This window comes from Condylura cristata, unplaced genomic scaffold, assembly GCF_000260355.1.
Source record: "Condylura cristata isolate star-nosed mole 26May11 unplaced genomic scaffold, ConCri1.0 scaffold00017, whole genome shotgun sequence".
In the NCBI taxonomy this organism is placed as follows: domain Eukaryota; kingdom Metazoa; phylum Chordata; class Mammalia; order Eulipotyphla; family Talpidae; genus Condylura; species Condylura cristata.
The window spans coordinates 427,316-438,499 of NW_004567118.1; the positions used below are offsets into that span (position 1 = coordinate 427,316).

Below are 11,184 nucleotides of genomic sequence, written 5' to 3' on the forward strand. Positions count from 1 at the left end.
TTCCTCAGACGGGGCCAAAGCAGGGGTCTTTGGGTATGAAATCACTAATCCTCAGCTGTGGTGCTCAATCTAGACAAGATATGTGAAAGTCTTTTCAACCATTTTGGTTGAACAGCTCTCCTAAATCTGTGAAGTCAGTGACTGACTGTGCACATTTGATGGAGAAGAAAGTTGAGGTGAAAATGACGCCACGATGACCTTAACATCATGGATGACGACAACTAAAACCTTGGCCTAGAAGGTGCTGCCTTTCAACATTTTCACATGAGAGGCTGTTCTGGAATGAAGTGACGCGGTCACTCTGCAGGGACACAGAGTGTTCAGTTGCAGGCAGCTGTTCTTCCTTTACTAACCTGTTCCCTCTGGGCCAGCCACACCTGGTGGTCTGGGTTTGAGCGCCGCCTCTTAGGTGTGTCCAGCTGTGTTGTCACCATGACAACATGTTTGTCATATCACTGTTTCCCTCAGCCCCTCACAGCTCAGTTGTCAGTCTGTTTCAGGGCAGGGTATCTGCTAACTGGCACCAGCAGCTAGTGGACTTCTTCTTCCATCTAAGAAACCAAGCTCCTCAGGTCTCCTAAATGCTGTAAATGCCCACCCCTCCTCTGATACTGGGTCTTTATTAGTCTTATTTCCTAAAGGTTTGCTCTCAGTTACCCTTCACTTAATCTTTGTCACTAGAGCTAGACAACTCTGGGCTCTTTCCTCAAGAATAGTAACCAGAAAGAGGGGAAATCACATAAGACTTGAACAGATGATGGTTATAGGTTTAACTGAAGAGTGCAGATCTACGGGAAGGAGGTGCTTTCATGTCAACCAAGGTCAGATGATCTGTAGATCCGGGTGTATTCTTTGGGCATCTTTCGTGATAAACGAATTCGTTTTAACCCAGAGTCATTGCTGATGTTAAGTATTGCTCTTAGGAGCCACTGTGAGGCTAAGTGATCAAGTTTAAGAGGGAAGCAGAAAGAATGTACAAGGGGCTGGGGCCCTAATGGTCTGAGCAGAAGAGTAGGAGCCACAGCAGTTGACTCATGGGCTGTGAGTCAGCATCCCACCTCTGTAAAATGCCACAGAAATCTTTCCGTGTGAACCTGTAAAGGAAGAGGTCAGCCAGTGGGACTTCTGCAGGGGGAGACTCCTCAGGGCTACCTTGTGTTTCTCTCCATACTTTGTTGTGGGAGACCATCTCTGAGGTTAAGCCTAGGTGCAGTCTAGGGACCCAGTGCCTGGTTATTGGAGATCTGTCTGAAGTCTCTGGGATAACATTTGATGTCTGTAGGCTTGTGCCTCTCCCTTAAACATGCTCTTCTCTTAACAGCAACCAGTGAGGAGGAGGCGGGGAGAGAGCTCATTTGATATTAACAACATTGTCATCCCGATGTCTGTTGCTGCAACAACGCGTGTGGAAAAACTACAATACAAGGAAATCCTTACTCCCAGGTAGAGGCTCTTAGCTTGGCTCTTTCCCCTTTATTTCAGTTACTACCCTTCTCTTTCTCCTCACTGCTGTTTGGACCCTAGGCTTCAGTTTTGTCTTTGAAGAGAAAATCTCACCTGTAAAATTTTTTCTGTATATAGTTTTCTCTTATTCTGTGAACACACCACCCTGTCCACAGTCTACAAACTGGCAAGCCACTGGCTGTTTCTACTCCTTATACCTGTTCTTTGGACACATACAATGTGTTTTAAAATAATTGAGTTTGTTGCACATGAATCTGTATTCAGCTTTGTTGACAAATCACAGGTTTAGGCAACCTTGCATGTGCATTTCCATATGTGGCCATCAGCTGGCGCTGACTACCGGAGGTCTCCTTAAGTGGGTCTCTTCTGCTTGACTGTCACAGACGCCCAGCATGTTTCTATCCTTGTGGGCCTGCGAGTGTGGGGCCGCTCTTAAAGGCCTTCAGGCTAAGCCTCTGTGGCATAGGGCAGAGCTCCTGTAGGGACAGATCATCTGCCCTAGACTACTAGCCTGTTCCGCCATCTCACCACTGTCCCTTCGGTTTGCAGCTGGCGGGAGGTTGACCTTCAGACTCTGAAAGGAAGTCCTGATGAGGAGAATGAGGAGGTAATGTCATGGGCCTTCTCTCTCAGAACGATGCATGTGGTGAAGTAGGTGTTGAGTGCTTTTGTAGGTGTTGAGTGCAAGCATACTCCTGTGCTGGGAAAGGACCAGGGGTGGTCATGAGAGTTGAAGTAATGTCACCTACCCATACTTGAACTTGCTGCCTGGAGAGAAAAAGGGACCAATGCAGCTGCTCTGTTGCAGATCGAGGACCTGTCTGATGCAGCCTTTGCCGCCCTGCATGCCAAATGTGAGGAGATGGAGAGGGCTCGGTGGCTGTGGACCACGAGTGTACCACCCCAGCGGCGTGGCAGCAGGTGATGAGGATGGGTGTGCAGGGAGTTGGGGCCCCACTGTGTGTCCGCTAGTTGCCTCTAGTCTCAGTTTTTTTTGTTGTTGTTTGTTTGTTTGTTTGTTTGTTTTTTTAAAGATTTATTTATTTGTGCATACAGAACTGGGGTGCAGGCCAGAGGCTCAGGGGCGGTGAGAGGCCTCACCAGAGACAGAATGGGGAGCAGAACAGGCAGATAAACGAAGTACACTGCTGAGGGGAGCAGCAGGCGGGTCAGGAGAGGTCTGCCGCGCCATGTGGTCACCTCCGGGGCAGGCGGGAATCGAACTCATGTGGAAGCGGCTTTAGATTCTCAGTGCTGTGCTTTAACCCGCTGTGCCACTAGGGAGGGCCAGTCTCAGTTTTTTATATGCACCCAGTGGCAGTGGCTGAGAATGCACAGGCTTCTGGGTGTTTGTGGAAGCAGAGGCTATGCCGTTGTACGTCAGCTCCTCGCTGTGTAGCCACTCTCCAGTTCTGATAAGCTCCTGTGATTGCCTGGACTCCAGGCTGTCTGTGGCATTTGGAGCCCGAACCCCAAGCTGGCCTTTGGACAGTGGAGTGTGGTTTTGTGGTCCCACTTCAAAGGACCACTTGTCTCTTCCACTTAGACAACATTGCCCTGACTCCACTCGTTGCTAACTGTGGCAGTTACCATAGGATCCTCAAGTAGAAAACTTTGAGTCTCTCTATTTTTACCTGACTACGCTTCTCAGAATCTGCACTAATTTCTCTTACCTGTGAATTTCCGGGGCACTGTGCCAGAGATTACCTGACTCCTGACATTGTCTGGCCACTGCTTACTCTCAGTATGATAGCTGTACACAGTTCTTAGATGTCACATTGTGGACCTGACCTCTGCAGGGCTGGGAGGAAGCAGGGAAAGAACTGTGGGTGTTAGTCTGCCTCAGCTCCTCCAGTTGGGGTGACTTTCCATGCTTCTTCCCTAGCCCCCACCTCCCATATTGAGCATACAGGGCATTCTCTGTGCACACACTCAGATTTGTACTCCTCGGTACACAGGTCTTACAGGTCATCGGACGGCCGGACAACCCCCCAGCTGGGTAGTGCCAACCCCTCTACCCCCCAGCCTGCCTCTCCCGATGTCAGCAGTAGCCACTCTTTGTCAGAATTCTCCCACAGTCAATCCCCACGGAGCCCCATAAGCCCTGAACTGCACTCGACCCCCCTCACCCCTATGACTCGGGACACTCTCCGACACCTAGCCAGTGAAGACCCCCGTTGTTCCACTCCAGAGCTGGGGCTGGATGAGCAGGTAAGCGCACTGCCTTTGTGTGGGCGTGGCAGGAGGGGGCTGAAACTGGGAAGGGTCTTCTGTTGAAGATAACTCTTCATCTTCTGGCTCCCCCTCCTCACTTTGAAGGGGACGAAAGGGCTGCACGTGAAATTCACCTTTCGAGAGTACCCTGACGCTGGCCTCACTGTGCAGAGGCTTCCCAGGAGTCCCAGCGGGGATTGCTCACCAGTTCAGTCCACACATTTTGGGTTGGGCCTTGGGGCCAGGCAGGCGGTGCTGGGTCCTCACCACGCATCATCTTGTCTGCCCACAGTCTGTGCAGCCGTGGGAGCGGCGGACCTTCCCTCTGGCGTACAGTCCTCAGGCAGAGTGCGAGGACCCGCTGGATGCGCAGGAGCGGGCGGCCCGCTGCACTCGGCGCGCCTCAGGCAGCAGGACTGGCCGGGAGACAGAGGTGGCGCCCACGTCACCTCCTGTCGTCCCCCCCAAGAGTCGGCACCTGGCGGCGGCAGTCACAGCCCAGCGTCCAACTCACAGATGAGCAGGATACAAGAATCTAAACAGACTCACTAACTATTGGCATTAAAGCTTCAGAAATCTCTGCGTTTGATATTCAAACATCATATGCCGGAAATTTTCACAGTTTTTAGTGAATTTAAGGAATTTAGATTCTACTTTGGTATTTTTTTCTTGTTTTGATTTTTGTTTTATTTGTTTCCATGTTTTGTTGTCACACACCTGAGCACTTCCTCTTGTTGGCAAACAGAAGTTTGGGCTCACACCCGCTGGCCTGGTCCTGGCGCCTCCTCTGCACTGTTGAATCACTGGACTTAGCCATGTTAGATGACCGCCCCTCCCCCTCGCACCTGTGGGCAGGTGGAAACACCAAGTGGGCAGAGAGAGGGGAAAGTTCCAGCTCAGCGTGGCCTCATTTTAAGGTGGGAAAGAGCGGCTCTGCGCTGGAGGCCCCCCCATCTGTGGCCTGAATTAGCCAGACCCCTGGCTGGGTCCCCAAGCACCCCACCAGAGCCTCTTGGTCGTAGGTGCCAGCTGTTCCCGTCGAGCTCTCAGCCAACAGAATGGCTTTCCCATCCCACTCAGATCGTGGAGACCCATTTTGGATGTCCTCTGCTGTGGTCATCTGTTGTACTCCTTAACTGCAGTGTCCTGGCTGCGGCTGCTCAGGTCCCCATCCTGCCCTCCCGTGCCTCATCTGTCCCCTGTACTGGCCCCCGCCCCCCGGGCCTCCCCCTACCCCACCCACCACACACACACACTTTTTTTTAGCACCTTTCCTGTCTATGAAGGTAGGGTTAGGACTACTTAACCTCGTTCCCACCCCCCGCAGTCCGGGGCGTCTGGGAAACGAGCAGCAGCTCCCTGTGTACGTCTGTTCCACTGACTCCGTCAGTCGGGCGCCTCCATACTGCCCCTGCCGTGCTGGTCAGGCGCGCGCTCGTCAAGCGCCCCTTGCTTGTGGAACATTGTCTGGTCCTAGCTGTGGTTCCCATCACCACCCTGCAGCCCCTGGTTAACCAAGTGTGCCTGCCTCATGTATGATCACATCACCAAAAAGGGGCACGATGAGGACTTTTTTTTTTTTTTTTTGGTGGCCATTTTGTAATCATAAAAAATAGTAGACAAACTGCTTAATGGTTGGGGTTTTTTCACAATTTTCAACATTAGTGATTATTTTTGATTCTGTTTGCAAGTTAAAGGGTTTGTCATTGTTTCTTTAAAAAACAATAATGCACCATATCCCTATGCATAAAGTGCTTCTTCTATTTATAAGGTTGAAAATTCTGAATAACCCTTTTAGCATTGTAAAAAAAAAAAAAAGACAAAAACAAAAATGGAAAAAAAAACTTGTATTTTGTAAATATTTTCTTTTCCTGCTTTGAGCTGTGTATTGGCAGCGAAACATGTAGCTGTCTTTGTTCTATAGAAATGCTTTTCTTCAGAGAAGCTGATCTTTGTTAATGTCTTGATTCTGTTCGCAAAGCACAAACTAGTGCTTAAAAAAAAAAAAGGAAGGAAAAATTGAAAAAAATAATAAAAAAAAAGTTACAGAATGTTGTGTGCTGGGCTTTTCTTGACCTTGGGCGTGGCCGTGGTGGCAGCTTAGGGACACACCCTGCTGGAGAGTTCCCAGGTCTCCTGACACGCTCTGAACCGCGAGATGCCTCTGTTCAAGATCTGGTGGAGTCATCTGCTAGTCACCGGGGGGAGGCTGGGGCTGCTCCCCCAGCAGGGGGCGCTGCGGACAGCAGTTCTGGCTCTGAGTCGCTTTCTAGTGGCGATCGTGCCTATCTGGGGTTGGTCGTGAACGTAGTCTTACATTGGAGCCTGAGCTGCTTCTGAATTGCTGCTTGAGATCAGAGCATCTTCTGAGGAGGCTGGTGCTTCATTTTCTTTGCACAAGATATAAATAAGCAGGCACACTTGCTTTCACGAAACCTCCACCTTTCAGGGTGTGAGGCTCAGCCAGCCAGTGCGCTGCCTGTCCGCTGCCGTGCACTGGGGCAGCGTTTCTCTGGCTACCCTGGTGCTGCCTCTGCGGTTGCAGTTAGGGCCTGTGCTTAAAGCTCTTGGCCTGCAGTGTTACCACCTGCGCCTGATTACTAGCAACAGTATGATGGGTTACTGCTCTTTGTTTCTGATGTTCCTACACCTGGATTAATAGACATTCCCCAGTCTGTGATATGGCACCAAAGGAGAGAGAAACACAGGCCTGGGAGGACCTGAGCCATTCATTTAGTGGCTCGGCCTACCCTTCTCATTCAGCCTGGGGCTCTGCGTTGGTTTCCTGGGAAGAGAAGATGAGGGGAACATGCTCCCCCCCAGCCCTACGTTTGAGCACACTATGGTGTGGGGCCCGCAAACAGAGTGCAGCCTGGTGAGCTCAGTCACAAGGGTGTTGCCCTTTGAGTTAGAGCTGGATGGTTTGCCGAGGCCAGAATGAATCAGCAGGAAGTGGGCTCATCTCAAAATGGCTTTCATCTTCAGGGCCCCAGAGAGCTGGTAAGTCCTTAACAGGGAGGAGATGGGCTGGGCACACAGACTGGGACAGGACTTGGGAACGGTACCTCTTGAAACTGTTCTGGTCATTTGAATCCATGCACAGAGACCTTATTGAATCAGTATAACTTTATTTCCAAATTCACTTTTACAGCAACAGTCAGTGTAAATCATTTGTTAAAACACAATACACCATTATGGACATTCACAGACAGGAAGCTAAGCTAAGATGGTCTGTGTCCCTCCCCCCACCCTCAAATTTACCTAAGAAATAATGGGACTTGCAAGTGCCAGAAACTTTCCTGCCCAACATTGCAGGTTCACAGGGCGAAGTCCAGTAGTTGAGACTGAGGCAGTGCCCAGGGTAACCCTTCTCAAAGTTGAAAAAAGCCGAAGTCTCGAAAGCCAAAGTCTGTAGAAGGGGCAAGCTGATGATCTCCACCTCCACCTCCCCTGGCTTTACTTTGGGGACAAAGATAAAGGAGTACAGGGAGAGATCTTGGCAAGTGTTAATGTCGGGGCTGCGAGTCTGGTGCCTCCAGACGGTGGTGGTGGAGAGTGCCATCCTGCCAGAGACGGCACGTGGGCCTGGGCCACGCACTGCAGCAGGCTGGAGCAGCCCCTCTCCAGACAACTCCACCTGCCTCACTGCCTCTAGCAAATGTGGTTGGCATTGTGAAGGAAAGGGTTACACGCGGTTTATCTGCTGCACCCCAAGACTTCCCTTTCGCCCTTGGTACTATCTTACAGGTCCTCCCCCCTCCCCCCATAGCACAACAAGCATTCGCAAACAGAATACAGTCTCCCACCAAAATCAATTTAAATGGAACTATTGATAGAGGGGGGAGCTTGAAGGAACCAGTCGGACAGCATAATTTATCTGGCCCACCCATGGGATGTGGCTGTGGAGGTGGGGGCCCCCAGCTGGGCAAGCATCCAGCCCTGGGATTGTCCTCGTTTAAGGTCACAAGGCAGCATCCCTTTGACATCTTTCTGCCAGCACTGACCCCATCACCCTAAGCCATGACGTTTGGGCTCACCCCAATAGCCACCCCATGAGAGAGTTCACAGCACCCTCTGAAGAAGGCCCTTGGAATACAGAGCTGAAGAGCAGAAAGAGGAAGCCGGGAGAGACACAGAAATGCTGCCCGTCTCTGACAGCCCTCAACTTTAAACTGCATCTTTTTCTTCCTTGGGACCTTCTAAGAACAGCAGGGATTAGACAGTGGAGAACCACGGTGAACATCCTGGGTCCAGACGAATCCTTGTACAGAAAGCTCTGGCTACAAGTGAAGCCTCCAGCAGCTGAGGGGAACCCCCCCCTCCCGACTCCTACTAACCAGCCCCCAGAAGCTGAACTGGGACCAAGGCTGCGCAATTCCTTTAAACCCATTTTCTACAAAGGCTACTCCCTGCCTGGGGCCAGGTGGGCCTCCTGCAGGGCCGCTGGAGTTGTGGCCAAGGCTTTGGGAATGGCGCCTCCTCCTGGCTTGCTCTTCCTTAGGCAGGCAGGGGCGAGTCCAGGACAGGCAATCCGTGCCAAGCCGCGGCCAAGTCCTTCCAGAGGGAGAGCCTGGAGTGGACCCGGGCTGAGGGGTGGGCTGCACAGAGGCTCCAGGAGCTGGGGGGTGGAGGGGCGGGTGGGAAAGGGGCTGCAGACCTCTCCAGCCCGGGCTGTGCCTTCTCCTCATTCTGGGAGCTGGATGCCCCGGGGCTGCTGTGGGTTCGTTCTCCAGAGAGGGTCATCTTCATGCTGCAACCAGGCCAGCCACAAAGCAGGACGCTCTGCCCGAGAGAGGAAGCCCTGGGCAGGGAGCAGGGCACACAGCTTCTGCTTCAGGCCTTTGAGGCTGAGGGTTCTCCGAGGTCAGAATCCGGACTGTTGGGTCCCAGATGCCGATGAATCCTTTCAACAGTCGGAGGCCCACCGGGATGGCCCACCAGCTGCCTGGAGCCAAGTCCCAGGGTGGGGTGGGAGACACCGAGGACCCGCGAGGGTGGGCCAGGTACCATTTCAAGATACATGCATCCGTTTTTTTTTTTGTTTTTTTGTTTTTTTGTTTTTTGTCTTTCCACTAGCATAGTCACTCTGGCAAATCCAAGCATAAACAGACAAACCCCACGACCACACGACAGGGTGCAGGTAGGCAGGGAGGGCGGGCGACGTTCAGCTGCTCCAGCGGGCAGACAGCGCTGCTTCCAGCTGGGACGGGGAGAGCCATTTCCAAAGGGGCGCGTCCCTCGGGGGCTGGGGGGCGACTCTGCACTTCGGGGTGAGCTGCACTGGGCTGAGAGGCTGGCTGTCTCGAACTGGGCTGCAACTGGGGAGAGGAGCGTGGTCCAGCCCGAGGGCCTGGCCTGCCCAGGCCGGGCCGGCTCCAGCAGTCAGGAAGTCCCACCTGTTGCCAGCTGACTGGAGAAGGGGACCCGGCCCTCTGGGGTGGGGAGGAAGGCGCACCCAGTCAGCAAGGCCCAGACGAGGGGTGCTCGCTGAGCCCCGCCCTGGGAGGTGGGGCAGGGAACCCAGTCAAGTCATCAGCTTTGTTCATTGTGAAGGACGTGCTGCTTGGACGAGTGAAGCAGAGCGCCCACCTTGTGCTGGGCTTTCCCTGCTTTCCTGTCGCCCCTTAGAGTAACAATGTCCCCTGCTGAGAACAGGGTGGTGAGGCTGGGTACTGGGACAGTGTGACGTCATGAGGGTACAGGCAGTGATGAGCTCCGCACGGCAGACACACAGGCATGGCGGGGCAGGCGGGGGCTGCAGTGGCCGTGGGAGGGGTGGAGGCTCAGGACCCACCTCCCGGACCCCGAGCGCTCCAGAGATGCTGGGGCCCAGGCTTGGGAACAGGCGGATGTCCCCCAAGAGGCACAAGTCCTTACAAAGAGAACTGGTTAGCCCTAAAGTCCCAGATCCGTGAGGTGGCCAAAATCGTGGCTGCAGTTCCAACCTTCAGAACTCAACAAAACCGGCTTTCTGGTTTCCATGGGGCAGAGGGAGGCCCCAGGGCCCATCATCCCCTCCCTGCAGGGAGGGAGGAAGAGGCCAGCGCTCAGGACGTCAAGGTCAGACTTCTCTGGGGACGGAGTCCACGGGGGCCACCCTCTGGCTGGCCGGCGCGGCGTGGGCGGGCCTGGAGCCAGGTGCCCACGGGGCGCAGTGGGCTGCTGGGCCGCTCGTCTGTCCAGGAGTGCTGCGGGGGTTGGTGGCTGCGGCCCTGGCCCTGCACCCCCTCGCGGGCAGGGAGCAGGTCCGCGCTGACTCAACCGCACTCTCCCGCCCCCGCGCGCCCCTGCCCCGCCTCCCCGCTCCCCGACACTGCCCTCCCGCCAGGTGGCTCCTGACCACCAAGTTTCAAATCCTTTGTTGCTGCCGCTGTCTCTGTGACACCCCAGGGTGGGGCCAGAGGAGGGGCCCCCCAGTCCCTTGAAATTCCCCAGAATCAGTTTTCAGAGCCTCTCCTCCTCCCTCTTCTCAGAGGGGGGGGGGGAAGAATCCAAACTCATTGCCCAAGGAAAGGTTGGGTGTGGCCACCTTTTCAGACGTTTTTTAAAAATATTTTATTCTGCGGAGCCCACCCATCAATTTGGAAAGCTGGAATTTTTGCTCTTATTCCCATCACTGATTTTGAAGTCCCGAGCCAAAGCCGAGCACAAAAGCAGGTTAAGTGACTAACCGGTGACCAGACCTGTGAGGAGCAGCTGAGGGAGGGCAGAGGGCGAAGGGCCAGGTCATCATTCTTTTTTCCCACACTCTCACTCTTCTCTCCACGATTAGTGACCGCCGGGGGCCTGATCACAAACCCTGCTTGGCCAGGGAGGCAGACACCTCGTCGGCGAGGGTGGCGAGCTGGGGCGAGTCTACCATGTCGATGCTGCCCGTGGAGGACACGTTGCTGAGGTGCCGCGGGGACGTGTCCCCCGACACCACGGGCGACTTGTACACGATCTCCGCCCCGTGGTCCGTCTTGGCTTTGGCGTTCTCGCGGAAGGTCAGCTTGTGGGTTTCGATCTGCAGCAGAGGCGGGCGGGAATGGGGAGGGGAGAGGGGGTGAGCTCCGACCGCGGCCCCCCCCAAAAAACCGGGGCCGTGGGGGTGGAGCCCTGCGCCCCGCCGCCCAAGCACTGACCCACTGTGAGGTCCTTCCAGAGGGGGTCCACTCCTGTGCAAGCGCTCATGTGTGTCACAATATTCACAAGCTTTTGGCACCCCGGTTTTCTGAGATTTTCTGGCTACCCCTGCGCAAGGGGCCTGGGATCCGTGTGAGCCCGGAAGAGGCCGCAGCTGTGCAGGGGCTGGGAGCTGCGCAGGCTGATAAGGGCCTTTTAAAGGCCGAAGTGAGGCCACAGCTCGGAGGTTTCAGCGGCAGGAGATGCCAGGGAAGCTCCGGGAGCATGGGCAGAAGTGAGCAGGAGGGAGTCTGCGGACAGTCAGCCCAACCTGGCTGGGCCCTCACACCTCTGAGCCTTTGGTGAAACCTGAAGCCACTGGCAAAGGCAGGCTGCCCGCAC

At 54.4% G+C, this 11,184-nt stretch overlaps 2 protein-coding genes across 18 annotated transcripts in view; one reads left to right on the plus strand and one right to left on the minus strand.

Annotated features, from left to right (window-relative positions):
• The window catches only part of KANSL1 (KAT8 regulatory NSL complex subunit 1), a 129,893-nt gene extending 123,936 nt beyond the window's left edge, over positions 1-5,957 (plus strand). For all 3 annotated transcript variants that reach the window (XM_012726492.1, XM_012726491.1, XM_004684053.2), the window contains 5 exons: positions 1,322-1,443; positions 2,014-2,071; positions 2,273-2,385; positions 3,423-3,675; positions 3,971-5,957. In XM_012726492.1, the coding sequence (XP_012581946.1) occupies positions 1,322-1,443; positions 2,014-2,071; positions 2,273-2,385; positions 3,423-3,675; positions 3,971-4,198 (774 nt within the window). In that variant the 3' untranslated portion in view covers positions 4,199-5,957. The remainder of the gene's footprint in view (positions 1-1,321; positions 1,444-2,013; positions 2,072-2,272; positions 2,386-3,422; positions 3,676-3,970) is intronic.
• Positions 5,958-8,959: 3,002 nt separating this feature from the next.
• The window catches only part of MAPT (microtubule-associated protein tau), an 84,485-nt gene continuing 82,260 nt past the window's right edge, over positions 8,960-11,184 (minus strand). For all 15 annotated transcript variants that reach the window (XM_012726183.1, XM_012726181.1, XM_012726182.1 and 12 more), the window contains one exon: positions 8,960-10,684. In XM_012726183.1, coding sequence (XP_012581637.1) covers positions 10,469-10,684 — 216 coding nt within the window. In that variant the 3' untranslated portion in view covers positions 8,960-10,468. The remainder of the gene's footprint in view (positions 10,685-11,184) is intronic.